The 21961-nt window shown below is 40.0% G+C and overlaps 1 protein-coding gene across 2 annotated transcripts in view; it reads left to right on the forward strand.

The window, feature by feature from the left end:
• Positions 1 to 2082: 2082 nt before the first annotated feature.
• shoc2 (SHOC2 leucine rich repeat scaffold protein) overlaps positions 2083 to 21961 on the forward strand; it is a 35691-nt gene continuing 15812 nt past the window's right edge. The window contains exons 1-6 of one of the 2 annotated variants that reach the window (XM_068320673.1): positions 2107 to 2156; positions 13575 to 13649; positions 15529 to 16577; positions 17685 to 17822; positions 19547 to 19677; positions 21309 to 21497. In XM_068320673.1, coding sequence (XP_068176774.1) covers positions 15875 to 16577; positions 17685 to 17822; positions 19547 to 19677; positions 21309 to 21497 — 1161 coding nt within the window. In that variant the 5' untranslated portion in view covers positions 2107 to 2156; positions 13575 to 13649; positions 15529 to 15874. Of the gene's footprint in view, positions 2157 to 13574; positions 13650 to 15528; positions 16578 to 17684; positions 17823 to 19546; positions 19678 to 21308; positions 21498 to 21961 lie in introns of both variants that reach the window. The other variant, XM_068320672.1, reaches the window with a different exon arrangement.

A 21961-nucleotide genomic window follows, 5' to 3' on the forward strand; every position in this document is an offset into this window, starting at 1 on the left:
ACAATCGCTGCAGGGGGTCCCCCAGTTCCGAAGCACAGGCTGGGAGGAGTCTTGGGGAGACCTCATCCGGTCCAGCCGCCTTATAGGGACGGAGCCGCCTCAGCGTTTTCGTCACCAGGTCTGCAGTGATGACGGTCTCAGTCGTGGTGGGAGCAGGAGGACGTGGCAAGGTTGGAAGTACAGTGGTTGAGGTGGGGCCGTAGAGCTTTGCAGTTCTTGAAGTAGGCCCGGGAGAAGTGGCAGGGGTGTAAGGAGAGGAAGCACAGGAGGAGCGAGCATCAGTGGAGCGGTGTGCAGGGCCGGGAGAGGCCTGGGACGAGGAGCCGGTAGTGGTGGGGGAGCTGAGCTATAAGCGCTATATAAATAAAAGTTGATTGATTGATTGATTTGTGAAGATATTTGGTGGACACACTAACGGACGAACAAAAAAAGTGGGAGGCACATGTAGAAACTGTTGTAATTCCTACACTGTTCACCTAATTTGGACGCAAATATTCTCAAATTAAAGCTGGAAGTCTGCACTTAAAGCCTGTATTGTTTGTGTCATTTCAGATTCATTGTGGCGGTGTACAGGGCCAAAAAGATGAAAATAGTGTTGATGTCCCAATATTTATGGACTTCACTGTATATATATATATATATATATATATATATATGTGTGTGTGTGTGTGTGTGTGTGTGTGTGTGTGTGTGTGTGTGTGTGTGTGTGTGTGTGTGTTTATATATATCATGTACAGGCCCCTGAAACAAACACACAACACACTAGGGGCATGCATTTAGTACAGGGGGGAAGCACAGTGACAGGCAGCGACTTCGTGGTGCACCCCAATTGAGCAGTTTGTAAGGGGGATGGTACCTTGCTCAAGGGCACCTTGGCAGTGACTGGGAGGTGAGCTGACACTTCCCACTGTCAGCTCACACGGGAGCGGGAATCGAACTGCTGATCCCAGGATCGTTGGATGCGCACTCTACCACTGAGCCACTGCCACCCCACAAACCAGTGTTATACACGATTGAGGTGATGCAACATCTAGTAGTGTGTTAGTGTATTTCTTATTTTGTTTCTCCAGCTGTACAGCTTTTATCGTCTTAAATGATGGTCAAATAAGTGTCTAATCGCACAGCTGGCTTTGTTCTTTGAAGTATTTGTGTGACATCTATAAAAGGTGTGGCCTCTGGGTTCTTCTGTGCGAGAGACAATAAAAGGAGTAGGGCTGACGCCTCCCCAAAAGTGCCGGTTCTTGTCCAATTTCAGGGAAGTTATAAACGCCCCAGTCCTCGAATGCCACATTGGTCGCAGCAGTGGGAGCAGTTTATAGTATTATTGGATGTATTTAAGCAAGTTTGACTAAGTAGAACATCACTGAAGGCCTAAGTGTGAAATGCACGGCCCCCCACTGAAATATTATAATAAATGTCTGAAAAAGGCCATTTACTTCTGTTTTGCCACCAGAGCAAATGCATACTTACCAAATAACACGCTAAACCTATGCTGTCTTTAAGTGGATTGAAGTTCACTGTACAAAAATGTGTATGTCTAGTATTATGTTTAGAATGTTATTTGTTATATTTATCTCCAGAATGACCAAACTAAATATTTGTTAACTTTTATTTTTCATACATGTAAGCACCCACGTAATTTTGTGACATCAACGTTCCTTCAAAAGTCCGTCATGAACAAATATTCAATCAGTGTGTCATGACATTGAAACCTACTGGCCATTCAGAACTTCTCATTGAAGGAATCCTGAAAAATATTTGCATTAAGTAAAATCTGGATGTCTCGATTGGAGAAATGTCGTGAGACAGATTTAAAAAAAAAAAAAAAAAAAAAAACTTTTTTGGGGGGGATCTAACCATAATTTACTATTTATTGCAGCATATGTTATCAGCATTGTCCAGTAAGTTATTGAACAGATATGTACAGTGCACTGTTGTAGTAAGCAATGCTTCTATCCAAAACTAAGAAGTGCGATATTTTATGTAAATGAGACTAGATTTTATCCCGAAATATTAAACTGTATTTCAAAGTCTCGTGATAACATTGGTTAGGCGTGCAAATGACGCAGTTTGGTGGAAGGGGAGGGAGGGGAGCGCAGCAGCAGCGTAGGAGACGAGGAGGAAGCAGCGAGGATCGCGGAGTCACACCTCTGAAGGTAAAACAGTTGAATTAAACATTAATTGTGGACGTTTTACACCAACAGCACGGTTAAGAGTTTCCTGAAAAAATACACCCGCTAGTCTCTCGTTCGGGCCTGAGTAACGATTAAGTGCAATTTTGCGGTGATGAGTAGGAACGCACTCTTTGTTCAGCTTCAGAATGGCCGCTGTTTTTCTGAGTGTTTTTCTTTTTTTTTTTCCTCTTTATATATTCACTACGGGAACAGCGCTTTAGACACTGTGTTACACTTAGCCCACATTCTGAGTGCCTCCAGTGGCCACTCTGCTGACATATTACCAGATGTTGTTCTATGGTGTTCTTGCGGTGACTGTTGCCCGACTAGCCCAGCTGGCTGCTGGTTAGTTTTCTCTTTGGTCGAGCTTAAGGCGGACTCTTCGGTCGACGTCCAACAGACTCTCATCTCGGGCCTACTTAGACATTCAGCTATTTTTGAGGTTGAGCTAACCGTCATATATGGATAATAAGTCAGTGTAAGTCTGGATATTAACCAATAATCTACCAAACTGTAAGGTTTGCTTCATGCCATCCTACCCGTGCTGTTACTAAAACTAGTTCGACCCAGCGAATCTCCTTCGAAAGTACTGTTAGCTTGTTGACTAGGCTCCGTGCTAGCTTGTGCTGGCAAGTTAGCAGACTGACGTTTGCCTGCTGTTGACGTTTAGCATAGCTGGTTTTATTTCCTGTCGTTTTAAGTAGAGTTGTTTTTCCTATTTTTTTCTTTATTTTTTTTTTTTGAAGATTTGTCTGGTGGTGATATATGTTATCGTTCGCTATTCTGGTAATATTAAAAAAAATCGATCAGCTAAATTTAAACATTCTCGAACTACAAGAGGTGGATATCGACGTTTAGTTAGCAGGTTTGGGTCAGGTTAACTATTTTAACGTAATATTCAAGCACTCTTCCTGCCCGGTTCTGTGCACTATTAGCTTCCCGATGATCCTACAGTATCACAAAGCTTGTGTGAGTACTTAATATTGTAGAAATTACTATAGATTGTTAACTGATTTCCCGAACTGATGACGTTTGTCGATAATCTGTTTCTAAGAATATGTCTGTTGTTATGTCGTATGTTAGCATATGTAGCCATCAAGCTAGCGTCATTCAATGGACTGCTGTGTAGCAGTTGTCATTGTTAGTTAGCTATCTAAAATCTTACCTTCAACCTCACCTCTGTTCTGCTGTTTTCTACTGTCGTAAGAGGAAGTATCTTTTAAACCGATTGACCAAGCTTCACCTTTGTGATGTCTTGCGTTCTTGTGAGTTAACATTACCAGTCAAAAGCACAGCAGCTTATTTGAGATATTTTCTCTGTAATGCATTGTCTAAATATAGCAGTTTTTAATAATTGTTTTGCACATGTGTTGTATAATCATAGTAGATGTCTCAGTACTTTTCTTATTTGATCCAAAAGACATACTTAAATTATGAAGAATGTATACAGTCCTGCACAGGGAAAAAAGCACCATTATCACCATTATATGCTTAATGTATCCGTAGTTTTAACATAATTTATATTTTGTGTGGCGGTTATTCATGCCATGAAGTTCCTGTATTTAGTAGATCTTTCGGACGGTCTTAGTACTAGTTGTAGTATTGGCAGTAGTTGACTGCATTTTTAGCCTATGCAATGACAGCATTCATACAAAGTGGGCACTACTTGGAAATTGTTGTGGCTGAAAAAGTAAATGACTCCTCTGACACCCTGATTTTTAGATTTATAACAATGCTAATATATGCAGCTTTTTAATCTTCAGGTTTTTGTGGTTACCGTTATATCAACACTGCTATGCTATTCTACAGAGAAATGTAAATGCATTTGAAACTTGTAACTACATTTTTGTCTTGCTATTACAGTATATCATGACTTGAAGTGATGACAAGGTTCCTGCATGAGCTATTGTTTTGCCAAATATATCCGTATTGATTCCACCAGCACTACGAAATTAATTTGCTTAAATTAGTATTTTCTCCTGGTCTCTCGATTTCCTGAACTAGGACTTAAGAAATAAATGTTGAGTCAGTTTTGGTGGCAGGGGTAGAAATTACTGTTTGTTATAAACACAATGATGCACATGGGCAGGGACATAGAGTACAACCATAAAAGGAAGTGGCTTGTACAGTTTGAGTTTAGATGGCCCCAGCTTTTGGGGTGGCCTGGCTATTCTCATTCTATGTTAATAATTGTTTTGTTCATAGGTATGGCCATAACAACCAGTGTTAGTTCACCGTTTTGATTATGACAGAGTGCAGGGCATACATTTTTATGCAAAGAAAAAGCAGGCACTCTGTCATCTGTAACCGGTGCTGCCATTGACCCAGCATTACTTTTACCCAAAAGGTCATATGACCTGGTGATGTAGGGCCTTCTTACTTTGATCGTCACTTCTAAAGATTACTCTCATGGTGCTAACCTTTTCACTTAGCTCTGAACCTGAGCCAAACCTTGCTTTCTTTGCAGTGGCTAAGTTTGTACAAGTGAAGGAGAATTGTACACGTTTGTAGAGGTACAACTGCAAGAGAGACAAAGCAGAGACAAGCTGGTTGTCATATAGAGATTATAAAGGTTCTTTGTTTTTATCTAAAAAAACAAAGAACATTAAAAATGTTAAAAGTGATAGCTAATGGCTGAATGCATATTTAAGTGGGGCTGTAAGTTTACGGTAATGTCAACACAACAGACCCATGTTTATTTAGTAGGAGTAAGTTGGTGTGAGGTTATGCTTAGTACATTTAGCAGATGTTTGGTCTGGCTTAACTCTCAATACCATTCTCATAATACTGACAACCTGCCAAGCCTGTTGAAGTGACCTTTTTGGTTCATGTATACAGAAGAATATTGTCACAGTATTAAATTTCCTTTTGTTTAGAATACTGATATACACGACCAGCAAAAAGCTTGGACATACCTCTTCATTCAATGTTTTTTTACATCCCGCTTCAAAGTGGTGATGTATTGTAATTGTCAGTGTTTGTGTGTTCGTCTGTTTGTTCGTCTGTAAGTATGTCTTCCAAATATATTCACAGCCGTTGCAGATAGTAAGATGAAACAAAAAGCACATTACTCGGGTGGCCAAGGGGGGCGGCAGTGGCTCAGTGGTAAAGCGGGCGGTAGAGCGGGTCGTCCTATGATTTAAGATCGGCGGTTCGATTCCCGCTCCCGCCCCCCCAAAAATACCCGGAGGTGAGCTGACAGTGGGAGGTGTCAGCTCATCTCCGGAGCACTGCCGAGGCACCCTTGAGCAAGGTGCCGTCCCCTTTACAAATTGCTCATTTGAGGCGCACCAAGAAGGAGCTGCCTGCCACTCTACCTCCCCTGCATGCCTACAGGCCCCTTTGTGTGTGTGTGTGTGATACAGGGGCCTGTACTCACAAATATGTATGCATGCGTTTGTAATCAGTAGCTAGAGTGTGCTTTCTTAATTTCCCTTCGGGGATCAAACCAGTATATAAAATTAAAATTAAAAAAAAAAAAAAAGGGGATGAAAATACGATGATGACCTTGAGAAAACTAGGTCAAGGTCAAATTTCAACTTTTGTACACTCAGGAACCGAATAAGATAGAAAGACGAGGGAGAAAGCCAGTATGAGTAAGACCATAGATCAAAGCTAGTGCTTTGATATGTGAAAGTAGGTCAGAACACTAGGCTAAAAATTTTGAATTCAGGGGTGTTGTGGGATGTTGCAGTCTGTGACTGCCTTTGTTCTAGTTTCTTCATTGTTATTTCTTTCTATATTGTACATACAAACTGAAGACATCAAAACTATTGTGCAAGATTTATGAAATTATGTAGCAAACAAAAACTGAAAGAACTCTAAGGCTGCTTTCAAACTGGTCGTCAAAGTCTGATTTTTAGCCCATCATGATTGATATCGGATGTCTTGTTCATATGCTGAACAGTCACATACCACATGAAATCCGATTTTTACAGGATGGATTGAAATCACATTCAGGAGGTAGTTTCATATCCTATTTGGACAGATGCATCTCAGTCTGAACAGCTCCAAACACACCGATCAGATTTGACTGTCCGTTGACGTTGGTCTATGCACTGCAAGAGCCAATCCGCATTACGGAGCGTGAATAACGCCTCCACCCCTACGTCTGGACAGAGCAAGATCACATTTGGTCACTTGCTAAAAATAGTGTGGACGGTCAACCCTAAAAATCTGTTATGGAAGGAAATCTGATTGATACCCGATTTGCCAGCAGTCTGAACGCAGCTAAATGTTTTTTATATTTTAATTCCTCAAAATAACCACCCTTTGCTTTGATAACAGCTTAGCAAACCTTTGGCTTTGTCTCAATGAGCTTCATGAGGTTGTCACCTGAATTGCTTTTCAAGTGTGCCTTGTCAAGGTTACTTTGTGGATTTTTTGCCGTCCTACGTCAGGGTGGTTCCACAGTTGACAGTTCGATTCACCATATTATGGCAAGAACCAATCAGTTAAGAGAAATGACAGTCCATCGTTAATTGCAGATCACCAAGGTCAATCAGTCCAAAATGAATAAATAAAAACTTTGAATGCAACCTCAAGTGCAGTCGTGAAAAAATATTAAACACTAAGGCCCCGTCCACACGATGATGGATTTTTTAAAAAACATAGCTTTTTAAAAATGCATCGAAAAGGATTTGCGTCCACACTACTAGGTTTTCAAAAAAATTTCCGTCCACACGTAAACGCAGCAGTGCGTTTTCGAAGACGGCGATAAGCATGCCAAGCCATGTGGTGGCAGTATTGAGTCAAATTTTATCCAATAGGAATCCTCCGTGTTTTGTTGTCACAACATAAAAATAAATATGACGTCACAGCTGTTTTTGTCGCAGGCAAGATATCAGCGTTTTTAAAAAGTTGCGGATACGCCATCCACACGACAATGCAGAACCAGCATTTTTTTAAAAATCCACCTCGGCCAGCGTTTTTAAAAAGTTGCGTTTTCGTTCCGGATATCTGCGTTGTCGTGTGCACGGAAGGCGTAAACGCAACAAAAAGTTGCGTTTTCAAAAAATCCGTCGTCGTGTGGACGGGGCCAAAGACAAAACTGCCTCATATGAGGACAAATCAATCCTTGATTGTCAAATGGTTGCTAAGAAATTAAATGAAATTTACTTTATTGTCCTCTGTAGGTGAAATTCTTTTCACTCTATACACACTGATGTTAGTCACACACACACACACACACACACACACACACACACACACACACACACACACACACACACACACACACACACACACACACACACACACACACACACACACATTCTGTATATATACACATGTGAGTACAGGCTCAGAACACACATATAAGGGACTTGTCTGCATGCAACTGATGGGGATGTAGAGCAGCAGGCACCGACTTCTTGATGTGCCCAATGAGCTGCTTATATAGGGGACGGCGCCTCGCTCAAGGGCGCGTTGGCAGTGCTCGGGAGCTAACCTGGCATCTCCCGCTGCCAGTTGAAACTCTAAAATGTTTTGTCTGACTCGGGTCTTGAACCAGTGACTTCTGGTCCCCAGTCCAAGACTTAGTGGACTAAGCTACTGCCACCCTAAACCACTACTAAGTGGTGGTTTATGACCCCAAACCACTACTAAGAAAAAGCAACAAGCAGAAGAGATTTATTTAGGGAAAGGAAGGAAAGGAATGAACATTAGACCAGTGGAAAGCTGCTCTGGTATGTCCAAATTTGAGATATTTCCACCTTGTCTGAAAAGGTGAATGGATGATCTCTACATGTGTGGTTCCCATCGTGAAGCATGGAGGAGGAGGTGTGATGGTGTGGGGTTCATAAGTACTTATGTTGCCTTCAGTGCTGCCACAATTAGTTAACTACCACAATTATGTCGACTATTAAAGTCTTTGGCAAATAATTTAATAGTCAATGCTTAGTTTTTATTTTATTATTAATCTTTGTCTTACTCTCGAAACACCTTTTGCAACTTTCAGTGCCGCTTCTGCCTTTCTGTCCTTGACACACATTCTCAGTAGTGGTAATCAGGGTCAGCCGTATTGTCACCCAAAGTTATACTAGACACGCTCTGGTATCATGTCTACCCGTCGGCAGTGTTGCTCAAATCTGTGGAAGTATTTTAAGAAAAAAAAAGTGTGCAATGCAATATCAGCAAGACAGAACTTGCGTCTACGACAGCAGAGCTGTGAAAAAGAAACACGTTGTGGCTTGAAACAACAATGAAGAGGGACTGTCATCTGGGTAAGCTAACTGGCCAGTTAGCTGCTAATATTAGCGTAAACAAAGAGCTAGCTTACCACTTACTCATAGGTGGAAACACTAACATGAGCATTGATGATAAGATTCATGGCTGCACTTAGCACAAAAATTTAATGTGTTTTCTGCAATGTTATTATTATCATTGTTGTTGTTATTTTTATTATTCTTTAGTTCTTTATTGTTGCTGGTTTTAATGTCAAAGACAAATTAAGAAAGAAAAACCTAAAAAATAATCCTGAAGTAATTATTTTTGTGTTGTTTAGGCAAGTGCCTTTTCTTTATTTTACTCAGCTGTTTGTACTTTGTGCTACACAGTTAAACAATTGATGCTACAAGCAGACAGTAATCCCTCGTTACTCGCGGTTAATGCTTTCCAGGACCACCCGCGAAAACAAAAAAGCGACAAAATATTTTATTACTTACAATTTATGAACCCTCCTCATACTGATAGTAAACCACTTTATATCTTTATTACCTTTTCCTACTCTCGTATATATTTGTAACACCCCGGGTGTTCCTTATGGTGGGCAAAGATAGCTCACACGATATTCCTTGAACAGTCTTTATTTGGCGTCCAGGCTTATCAAGGAACAAACAAGAACTGGCAACAATCTCCTCCTCGCATTCTCACTCTCATTCTCATGCCCCCTTCTCAGTCTCGCAAAAACATACACGTAGACCAACTCAGGACAACAAAACTCTTCATCTTTTCCTTTCGGCTTTTCCCTTCAGGGGTCGCCACAGCGAATCAGTTGCCTCCATCTAACCCTGTATTCTGCATCCTCTTCTCTCACACCAACTACATTCATGTCCTCTTTCACTACATCTGTAAACCTCCTCTTTGGTCTTCCTCGAGGACTCCTGCCTGGTAGTTCAAAACTCAGCATCCTTCTACCAATATATTCACTATCTCTGCCCTGGATATGTCCAATCCATCTCAGTCTGGCCTCTCTGACTTTATCTCCAAAACCTCTAACATGTGCGGTCCCTCTGATGTACTCATTCCTGTTCCTATCCTTCCTGGTCACTCCCAGAGAGAACCTCAGCATCTTCATCTCTGCGTCTCCTGTCTTTTCCTCAGTGACACTGTCTCTAGACCAAACAACATCACTGGTCTCACCACAGTTTTGTACACCTTTCCTTTCATTTTAGCTGAAACTCTTCTATCACACGTGACACTCCTCCACCCGTTCCATACTGCGAACAAGAAGGGGCTCAGAGCTGATCCCTGATGCAGCCCCACCTCCACCTTGAACTCCTCTGTCACACCTACAGCACACCTCACCACTGTCTTACAGTCCTCATTCATGTCCTGCACGACTCTCAGATACTTCTCTGCCACTCCAGACTTCCTCATACAATACCACAGTTCTTCTCTGGGCTCCCTGTCATAAGCTTTCTCCAGATCTACAAAAACACAATGCAGCTCCGTCTGGCCTTCTCTGTACTTCTCTATCAACATCCTCAAAGCAAATACTGCATCTGTAGTACTCTTCTGCTCTTAGTCTAGCTTCAACTACTCTTTCCCATAACTTCATTGTATGCCTCATTAGCTTTATTCCTCTGTAGTTGCCACAACTCTGCACATCTCCCTTGTTCTTAAAAATGGGCACCAGCACACGTCTCCTCCATTCCTCAGGCATCTTCACGCTATCTAAGATCCTGTTGAACAACCCAGTCAGAAACTGCCACCTCTCCTAGACACTTCCAAACCTCTACAGGTATATCATCAGGCCCGACTGCCTTTCCACTCTTCATCCTCTTCAATGCCCTCCTCACTTCATCCTGACTAATCTTTGCTACTTCCTGGTCCACAACAATCACCTCTTCTAGTCTTTTTTCTCTCTCATTTTCCTTGTTCATCAACTCTTCAAAGTACTCTTTCCATCTTCCCAAACAACAAAACAACACAGGTTATCTCAGGCCCCACCCACACGATGACGGTTTTTTTTAAAAACGCAACTTTTTAAAAACGCATCGAAAACGATTCGCGTCCACACAAAATCGTTTTCAAAAAAATCTCCGTCTACACGTAAACGCGTCGGTGTGTTTTCGAAGATGGCTATAAGCATGCCAAACCATGTGGTGGCAGTATTGAGTCAAATTTTTTTCCAGTAGGAATCCTCCGTATTTTGTTGTCAGAACACACGGGCCCATAAATATGACGTCACAGAGGTTTTCATCGCAGGCAAGACATCAGTGTTTTTTAAAAGTTGCGGATACACCGTCCACACGACAAAGCAGACCCAGCGTTTTTTTAAAAATCCACCTCGGCCAGCGTTTTCAAAAAGGTGCATTTTCATTCCAGATATCTGCGTTGTCGTGTGGACGGAAGGCGTAAACACAACAAAAAAGTTGCATTTTTAAAAAATCCTTCATCGTGTGGACGGGTCCTCAGACTGTTTAAAACACTTGTATCAAAAAAAGTTGCAGGAAGAACCGTAAGTCTTGGAATGCAGCGCACATACGGATGCTGTCAGCTAATAGCATGCCCCAACAGTATCACGTGACTACCAACTACAAATCCGCAATGTAGTGAAGCCGCGCATCTTGAAGCACGAATACGCGTGGTATTACTGTATTTCATTAAAGATTTAAAGAACTATCTTCTTAATTTTCTTTAATTTTCGTTGGCATATACCTTAAACACTCCAAGTTGAAAACTAATGCTGGTTATATAAGAGCAGCTTCATGCTGGTGTGAGAGAAGGTGTTTGCTTTACATTCAATTCAAGTATGATCCAATTAGTCGACTATTTAAAAAAAAATGTGATTAATCCACTATCAAATCCCCTGCCACATCTCCCTAACCCCCACGTGAACGCGCACGCTACTGTGCGGTCGCACTTAGCTGTAGTTAAGGACTTATAAGGTTTTAGTAACTTCATTACTATGTATTTCCCTCTTATTTTCTCGTGCTTTTCACTGTTGTTTTTCATGAAATAACTTAATTTTTCTGCGGTAAGCGTGGAATTATTTTCTCAGTGAGCTGAATGTGACTTGTGGTCCATTGTGTATACACGAGATGGTGATCAAATTGACACCGGCCGGTAAACATCGCAGAGGTTTTGTGGAGAAAAATGGGACAGAAATTAATGGAGACAGCACCAGATGATTACGTACAGGAGGTAATTAAAACTGTGTTTCCCAACAGTCGTCAATGACAATGAGAGATCGCTGGCTAACAACACCGGGCAACTAAGCTGACGTAGCCTAATGAAACATGGGTTGCTACCGGAGCGGTAATACAAAACGTGGAGGTTTTTTCTTTTATTTGTGAAGTATATTGAACTGTTGGCTGTTAGGCGCCATCCCCACATTAACTCCATCCACTTACCCTACGTCAGCAGTGAAGAAGAGGACAAATGAAAGCTATGGCACTAAATACTGTACATATATACATTTTTATTCTCTTATCTATTGTTTATTTACAGTAATCCCTCGTGTATTCGCACTTCAAGATGCACAACTTCACTACATTGTGGGATTTTTAGTAGGTAGTCACTTGACACTGTATGCGCATGCTATTGGCTGACAGCATCAGTGTGGGCGCTGAGTTCCGAGACTCACGGAACGCAGTGTACTTCTGTGTATTAAAGAAGCACCTTCTTTAATGCAAAAGTGCTTTAAACAGTCTATATGAGTGTGGGAAAAGGTAACACAGATATAAGGTGGTTTCATATCAGTATGGGGAGGGTTCATAAACATAAATTACTGTAATAAAATAAATAGTTTGCTGCTACATCACACAATTTAGTTTTTCCTCTGGTGGTCCTGGAACACATTAACCGCGAGTAACGAGGGATTACTATATTACAATTTCTTTTTAGCACTTCATTCTTAAATGCTCCTTAGTCTGACATTTCTAGACCAGTACAACTATAACACTGGGCTTGCAGTAGGAGCTAGTAGGACGAAGCCACTGTGGCTCATTGTAAAAGAATTGAGCAAGCTACAAAAAGCCACTCTCTGTGTCCAAGACAGTGGCGCAGTGCGCGGACGACCAATGCTCGTCGCGAAGGGGCGTGCGGGTTTAGCTTGTAAAAAAAGAATCCTATTTTTTCTTTGGATTAGAGGAGGTCATGACCCGAGTGCATATTTAATGATTGGGAGCGTTCAGGTCACTTCGGCTATTTCTGTTGACATGCGCCGAGAGAAATAGCGGCGCTAGCGAAAAAAAAAATTTTGTTATCGCTCGGGGATTTTCGCAAGTCAAAAAAAGTTGTAAGTTTTAGCCTTTTTTTCCTAAAAATAAGAACGCCACTATGGCTACACAGGCTAAAAACCTTGGAGACAATCTGGAATTTACACGCCTATGGCGACGTGGCAAATGGCTAGCGCAAGCCCAACAATAACCTATTCCCCCTCGGGATCAATAAAGTGAGTTTTACCCTTAACTGGTGACAGTGAATTTCTGTTAGGCTGTAAATAAAGAGACTAAAGCTGCTTGTTAATGAGCTGTGTAGTTGCTTTGGATAACCCAGTTCTCAGATCACTTAAAAGAGCCAAAGCTGCTTTCATTCATCAAAAAACTGAAAACAGTTTTGATTTAGTAGCTGTTTTCATGTGCTATAAAACTGGTTTTGTGTTCGTTATGACGCTGAGGATATGTCATGCAGATGCACACACACGCACACACACACACACACACACACACGCACACCTACACCTACATGACTGAAGCGGAGCTAACTAGTTAGCCAAATGCTAGCTGACTTCAACAGCTTCTGAGTAACTTTCAGTGTTTAGCTCTGAGCCAAGACATTTCCGTACACTACTACCTAAGCCTGAACAGAAACTCCACCTCGGAGATGACCACACACCCTTATCCAGGGAGAGGACATGTCAATCAATGAAATATGACTCAGGATACGGCAATCACTGTCAGTCACTCCTGCTGTTAGCTCAAGATGGGAGCTGTGACCACACAGATTATGATGCTGTCCAGCCAAATATTCCAAAAGATTCCAAATATGCGGGAAGCATATTTGTTTTCTAGATACAAGGAGTTGGTATGGTTAGAATGGATCATTAAGTATATCTAAACACCTGAAAAAATGTTTTTCATAATAGGACCCCTTTAAGTCTTTCGAGTGAAAAGTAGCCTCAATTTTAAATGGGAGATTTTTGTTTCCAACCCTCCCATCTTTCTGTGACAGAAAAGGAGAACGGATGGTGTCTACATGTCTCTTCTCCACCATGGAACATAGAAGAGGTGTGATGGTGTGGGTTGGGTATGTATTCAAATTTGGCACACTCCTTCAGCGTTACATCCCTTCATACTTGCATCAGTGGGGATCATCATTTGTTTTTCAACAGGGAAAATAACCATAGCACCCCTCCAGTCTATATAAAGGCTGTCGATCAAGGAGTGAAGGTGAAAAAGTGCTACATCAGCAGTGGAGTTTTTAATACAAATATGAAACATTAATGTTAATGAAATTGTACAATTTTTTCACTTACCCCAGCTGGACTGGCTGGTAAGACTAAGCCTAGCATTTTGGGGGTCATATATAAAAATAAATAGAAATCTATAATTTGTTGGATATAGGGCAGATTAGACACCAAACACAATGAGGATGGTATAGAGGGCAAAGTCCTGAATTAATGCCTTTTGCTTTTTTATGTATTTGTACCATTTTGTTATTCAGTGTCCTTGCATGCCATTTAGATACAGTATCATTCCGTTTCTTGGTTTTGTTTTTGGTGTGAATTTGGAATGTTATTCAGCCTTTTTCAACTGATTGTTCTATATACAGCGACCTCTTTTTTGCAATGCTTGTTTTTATTTCCATGTTTATACGTTGATCTCAGACTCATTGTTTGAGTGGGATTTGTTACAGATTAGTTTTTAAATGCATAACTGAAAGTAGTAGAATCAGTTCACAAATCTGCATTTATAGATTTCTGATCTACTGATGTGTCTTTAGACATTTGGTGAAATTTAAGCATTTCATTCATACATTAATTCTTTATTTTGTTACATTTTCATGATCTCTGATGTGATATAAGAATTTCATTTACTTCTTCAACTTTCAACGTAATTTAATACTTGTTTAGTATTATTGTACTTATTTATGTTTTTATTCCCATTTTTGTTACCTAACTGCCCAATTTTTATTTATTTTATATACTGTTGTAATCCCCAAAGAGAAATTAATAGCATACTCTATTAATGTTGTCAATTGCATGAACACACACACACACACACACACACACACACACACACACACACACACACACACACACACACAAGGGGCCTATAGGCATGCAGTAGGAGGTAGAATGGCAGGCAGCTCCCTCCTGGTGCACCCAAATGAACAACTTCCAAAAGGGGGATGGCGCGTTGCTCAAGGGCGCCTTGGCAGTGCTCAGGAGATGAACTGACACCTCCCACTGGCAGCTCACACTCTGGGTGGCTGGGCGGGAGTGGGAATCAAACCGCTGATCTTGTGATCATTGGACGACCCGCTCTATCATTGAGCCGCTGCAATTATTGAACAAATTAATGTATCTTTTTATACCTTTTTGTAAAATATATTTATTGGTGGTGGATTATTAGGGTTGTTTTAACATATCTTAAATATTTAAAAAAAAAGTTATGGACAATTATACATTTTGAAAGGGGTTTGATATAGTGTAGGGCAGGCAGTACCTGATTTCAGCTGGTTTGTGTCCACCTCATTTTCTTAATATGGGAACATGTTAGAATGGAAAAACAAGTTTGTGTGTGTGTGTGTGTGTGTGTGTGTGTGTGTGTGTGTGTGTGTGTGTGTGTGTGTGTGTGTGTGTGTGTGTGTGTGTGTGTGTGTGTGTGTGTGTGTAGAAGGAAGGAAGGAAGGAAAGAAAAAAATACAGATTAGATGTATTGATCCTTGGGGATTTTTTTTTTTTTTTGCTGCTTTTTAACATTCTTGTTTTGATTTTTTTTTTTTAAGTACATGTTTATTTCTCACTATGTAGCAGGAAATTTTTGTAATTTTTACGGCCTTCATTTATTTCCAAAAGAGGCAGTGTGTTGAGGTAGACCACTCAGTTTTTGAAAGTCAGAATGTTGTGAAAGTATTAAGTTTTACATATGACTAATGTGTGTTTTTTCTTTTCCTCCAACAGAATTTTAAGGGATTATAAACCTTGATGAATGCGGCCACCTGAAAAAAATTTTTTTTAAGTTCCTAGGATTCTATTTTTTTCAAAGCATGTTTCCCAATGGTGCAAACATCCAACTTATTCAGACGATATTTTTCTCACAGAATTTTGACATAGGAGCCTCATAGTGGAAGTATCCAGAAAACAGTACATACAAAAACCTTTATGAAGGACTAATCATATATGGGCCTACACAGGGATGTTGTCATTAAAAGCCTTCTTGGCTGTCTGTGTCTCTTTTTTCTCAAATAAGTAACGCAAAAAGAGAGACTCCCATGAGCAACTCTGCAGTAGGCTCGATAACATCGACATGAGTAGTACTTTAGGCAAAGAAAAAGATTTGAAAGAAAAGGACCCCAAAGGTGGTCCAGTGGGGAAAGAAAGGGAAAAGGAAGCCAAGGCGCTAGCCAGCTTAGTCAAAGATGGTGGCAAAGAAGCAAAGACCAAAGGGAAGGATGCCAAAGAAGGAAAGAAGGACACCAGCAGCTCGACACCAGGTGTTGCCTTCTCTGTTGACAATACGATAAAGCGGCCAAACCCTGCGCCAGGTATGCGCAAAAAGTCCAGCAATGCAGAGGTGATCAAAGAGCTTAACAAGTGCAGGGAGGAGAGCTCAATGAGACTAGATTTATCGAAAAGGTCGATTCACATGCTCCCCACCTCCATTAAGGAGTTGACACAGCTGGCTGAACTCTATTTATACAGCAACAAGCTGCAGAGCCTGCCAACTGAATTGGGTTGCCTGTCTGGCCTGGTTACTTTAGCCCTGAGTGAGAACTCTTTGACCAGTTTGCCTGATTCGCTAGATTCCCTTAAAAAGCTTAAAATGCTTGATCTTCGGCACAACAAACTGAGAGAGATACCAGCCGTTGTCTACCAGCTGACATCGTTGACCACGCTGTACCTGCGCTTCAACCGTATCACAACTGTGGAGAAGGATATCAGGAACCTTTCCAAGCTCACTATGCTTAGCATTCGTGAAAACAAGATAAAACAGCTGCCTGCAGAGATTGGTAAGCGGAAAGTTTATTTGAAAAAACATTTTGTTTAGTGACTGAGAAAAATTGTGTGAAGTACTGGGCTAAATTAGTAGTGGCCTAGTAGTGGCAGGTCACCATGTGTGCACATCTTATCCTGACCAGTATAATAGTCTTATACAGGTATACGTCACCCTACTTTGTTAGTTGGTTTAAGGAGACACGACACAAGTTGAAAATATGTTAAATCAACTTGTCTCCAGGCTAAACCTAATATAACCATACCATATCTGGGCTTGCACTAGGATGTAGTATGATTAAGCCAATGTGGCTCAGTGAAAAAGAATTAAGCCACAAAAAGCCACATTCTGTGTTCAAGATGTCTGTGTAGGTTCTCAGTCATCCAGGTCAAGGTTATCCAAAAGCTGTTGAATCGTCCAGTGGATCGATTCAACAATTTTTTATTTTTTTTAAATTTATGAATAAAGTTTGGTGATGTTTTCCATACATTGCAGACATTGTATTTATGAATAATAAAAGGTTCTTTAAGGTTATGAAACAGAATACAGAAATTCATATTATTTTGCAGTAGTATAAAACCAGTTTAAATTTACCAATGCCTACATTCAAGTTTGTGGTTTACATCGCAGACTTAGATGGCAATGAATCTTCAACATCAGAAGGTGACTGGCTTTTTTTGTTTGGTGCATTTAAGAAGTGGTTTAGACTTCCTTGAAGTGTCTTCTTTTTCTTTCCCTTAATAAATTACGAGGAGCAAAAGTTTACCGTGCACAAACTAATCTGAAAACACAATAATCGAAAACATGTTATCGAGAATACCAACTGCATTTATACCGGTACTTTGTCATACTGTAGTGTAGATGATCATTGGCACTCTTCTTCCACTCCAGCTGGAAGAAGAAATACAAATTACTGAAGGAGTGAATGATTTTACAATCATAATATGAACAAACTTTCTGGATATATACTGTATTGTAGCAAGATGTCCTTAGATGAAAACCAATGCCATTCAGGTTAAATATCATTGGATAGATGTTGATGTTTTGGTATTGATGTCTTCAGTTGAGCAGAGTTTGGATTAAAACAATTTCATATTTTATTAACTAATTTCAATTTTTGCAGGGGAGCTATGCAGCCTCATTACTCTGGATGTTGCTCATAACCAATTGGAACACCTACCTAAGGAGATTGGGACTTGCACACAGATAACCAACCTCGACTTGCAGCACAATGAGCTCTTGGACCTCCCAGAGACTATCGGTAATTTAGATGAATTTTTGACCAAAAAAACAAGATTGATACTTTTTAATATTTACTGTATTCTTTACTTTGTCTTCCAAGTTTGTGGCTGTAACTTAGTTTGATTAATGTTGTCAAAAATTTAACCTGGGATACTTTCCCTAACATCAAAATGCTGAGGGGATGTAGTCCATCCATCTTTTCAAAAGTATACTGTAAACGCTAATGCCACCAAACTTAACACCTATTGTAATTATGATGGGTAGTTGTGCCTTTACACCAGTGCTTCTCAAGTGTTTTCTTTATTGCTGCCCTAGGCAGAATTTTTTTTTTTGTGTACCCCACCATCCACCACAAATAAAAAAGTGTTTTTCTGTAAGATTTACAGTACTGTATTTTAAGTACAGGTCTGCATAACATTTTATCCTTACTGACAGTTTAAGGAAAACGTAGAAAATGTAGATCCAATTACAACAACAACAAAAATATTAACCTTGTTTTTTAGTCTGAATAATAAAAGATTTGAAGTGCACCAAGTTTCTTTAAATTCATCAAAATTAAATTCATATGTAACCTTAAGATTTTTCAGCCAACTAATTGAGCCATTTAATACGAAAAAATAAACTTAAATAAAATTTATAAACTAAAACCAAGGCAGCCAGAGACTGCAACATCCCGCAACTTACCCTGACCTGCTTTCAGGGTAGGTCAGGGTACCCTGAAAGTAGTACCTGCCTAGTGCATATGGAGAAGTCCAGTGTGAGTAAGACCATAGATCAAAGCACTAGCTTTGGATAAGATAGACAAAGGAGGCCAGTGTGACAGCATAAATCAAAGCACTAGCTTTGATCTATGGTATTACTCACACTGGCCTCCTTTGTCTTTCTATCTTATCCGGTTCCTGAGTGTACAAAAGTTGAAATTTGAACGTGACTTACTTTTCTCAAGGTCAAGGTCTTCATCTCACTTTCATCCCCTTTGCCACCCGAGTAATGTGCTTTTTTCTCATCTTTCTATCTGCAACAGTTGCAAGGATATTATGGCGACAAGGGAACGGACAAACACTATGGCAGTATATCACCGCTTTGAAGAGGGATGCAATAATAGCTCAATTAATATAATATAATAATATAAACCTCTTTAACCTACAAAACAAAATCAAATAAAACAAATTGAGCTGATGTTTATTTTTTATTTTTTAATCAAAATGAAGTCAAGATTTATGGCTAGAGTCAGTATGCTTTGCATTGCACAACTTTTCAAAGCACGATGCTTATTGACATTATTCAGTATGTCTTCCCTGAAAAAAAACTTAAGCGCCTAATCAATGTGGTTGTGGTGTAGTGTTTAAGTGATGCTGTAATTTATTCTGTATGCGCACGCACACGCACACAGAATCTGCTTTACACAATTTTAATTTTTTTATTTTGTAACCTTTTTTATATTTTGTTGTTTCTGTGGAAAAAATTAAGTCATAAATACATCCTTTTGTTCCCAAACACATTAACCATATTAATTTAGTTTTGACTTTTGATATGGCAATTTCGATGACACCATTTTATTTTACGTGATTCTGAAGGGTGGTTATTTATTCTTGATTTTACAGCCTTAAATATACAACACAAATCACGGCCAAAGTAAATGAAGGTTATGTTGTATACCTGTGCATTTGTTGTGCAATGTTTTGTTGATGTTAGAGGAGAAGTATGTCATCTTCACATAACTCTTGTTTTTGATTGTTCTAGGTAATCTGGCCAGCATAAATCGCTTAGGGTTGCGGTACAACAGATTGTCAGCCATTCCTAGATCATTAGCCAAATGTCGGGAACTAGAGGAGCTAAACCTTGAGAATAACAACATTTCAGTGTTGCCAGAGGTAAGTAGTACCAAAGTTGAGTTGTACACTCAACAAAAATATAAACGCAACACTTTTGTTTTTGCTCCCATTTTTCATGAGATGGACTTAAAGATCTATAATTCATTCCAGATACACAATATTACCATTTCTCTCAAACATTGTTCACAAATCTGTCTAAATTTGTGATAGTGAGCACTTCTGCTTTGCTGAGATAATCCATCCCACCTCACAGGTGTGCCACATCAAGATGCTGATCTGACATCATGATTAGTGCACAGGTGTACCTTATACAGGTACTGCCCACAATAAAAGGCCACTCTGAAATGTGCAGTTTTGTCTCACAGCAAAATGCCACAGATGCCACAAGCATTGACGGAGCATGCAATTGGCATGCTGACAGCAGGAATGTCAACAAGATCTGTTGCTCGGGCATTGAATGTTCATTTCTCCACCATAAGCTGTCTCCAAAGGCGTTTCCGAGAATATGGCAGTACATCCAACCAGCCTCACAACTGCATACCACATGTAACCACACCAGCCCAGGACATCCACATCCAGCAGGTTCACCTCCAAGATTGTGTGAGACAGCATACTCACCGAACATGTCACCCATTGAGCATCTTTGGGATGTGCTTGACCGGCGTATACGACAGCGTGTACCAGTTCCCACTAATATCCAGCAACTTCGCACAGCCATTGAGGAGGAGTGGACCAACATTCCACAGGCCACAGTTGACAATCTAATAAACTCTATGTGAAGATGTGTTGCACTGCATGAGGCAAATGGTGGTCACACCAGATATACTGACTGGTTCTGAGTCCCAAGACCCCCAATAAAGCAAAAAATAATATTGTGGGCAGTATAAGCTACACTATAAGTGCACTAATCATGATGTCAGATCAGCATCTTGATGTGGCACACCTGTGAGGTGGGATGGATTATCTCAGCAAAGCAGAAGTTTTCACCATCACACGTTCAGACAGATTTGTGAACAATGTTTGAGAGAAATGGTAATATTGTGTATCTGGAATGAATTATAGATCTTGTAAGTCCATCTCATGAAAAATGGGAGCAATGTAAGTTGAATTTGAGATCTTTGTGATATACTGTACTCCTGCTTAGCCATGGCTACCTACTTTGTTTTAGCACTGTGTAAATCCTGGAGAAAAGTCTGGTTGCATGACTTAGCATTTGCATGTAGAGAGGGGGCACCCTTCCATTTCAATCGCTGTGACCATTGCTCTAGCAATATGTGTGCCATGTCAATCAAATATATTAGTTTTGAAATATATTTTATATGTTGTTCTTCTCCATGTGCCCTTGCCAAAAGAGGTGTATATACTGTATGTTGCCCATGAATATTTGAGATGGAGTACAGTCTTCACATTTCCACAACTGTTGGACAGAAATTTTTGTAAACATTTCACCCAAGCTTTGTATTGTCCCTAAAGATGTGTCCCAAATAATAAGGTTCTTGATATGGCTTTTTATATATAGTTTTAGCCATACTTTAACTTGAATGTTGACTAAAATTATACGTCATCTGTCAACGTAGCCCTAACCTTAACAGTCTGTTTCCTTTAAATCATACTAATAGCCCTGTCCTAATATTTTTTTCTGTTATGTCTCTGATTCTGTCCTTAACCAGGGCCTGCTGTCAAGTTTAGTCAACCTGACCAGCCTAACACTCGCAAGGAACTGCTTCCAGTCATACCCTGTAGGGGGACCATCCCAGTTCTCCACCATATACTCCTTAAACATGGAGCACAACCGCATCAACAAGATCCCATTTGGTATCTTCTCTAGGGCCAAAGTGTTAAGCAAGCTTAACATGAAGGTAATGAAATCGTTCACTCCAATTTCTAAATATGTGGGAATTGTCAACATGAATTTTTAAGTAATTATATCTGGTGTGTATTTTTATATCAAGTGTCTCCAAATAATGACAAGATGTTAAAAACTGTGTTTCATTGACCATTTTGACTTTCATGTAGTATGAAACCAATGTGTTCACAGCAAGTCTGACTCTTATATTTAATGTGGCATTAGCAAACCTTGACAAGTATGCACCAAGCTACAAAACTGAACTTGGAATGTAGTTTTTTTTCTTTATCTTTTCTTTTTTCTAACTTGCCTATTTTTTACTGATGTGACATGACAGCATTTCCACTTAAGAGAACACAACAGATTAATTTGAATATTTTCTCAATACCTGAGCTTTTCTTTTTCATGAAATAATAATGTCATATAGAATTTTAAATCTTGTGAGAAATGTAAATCTGAGATTGTAAACCATTGGTT

The sequence above is a fragment of the Antennarius striatus genome, chromosome 8 (assembly GCF_040054535.1).
Source record: "Antennarius striatus isolate MH-2024 chromosome 8, ASM4005453v1, whole genome shotgun sequence".
In the NCBI taxonomy this organism is placed as follows: Eukaryota; Metazoa; Chordata; class Actinopteri; order Lophiiformes; family Antennariidae; genus Antennarius; species Antennarius striatus.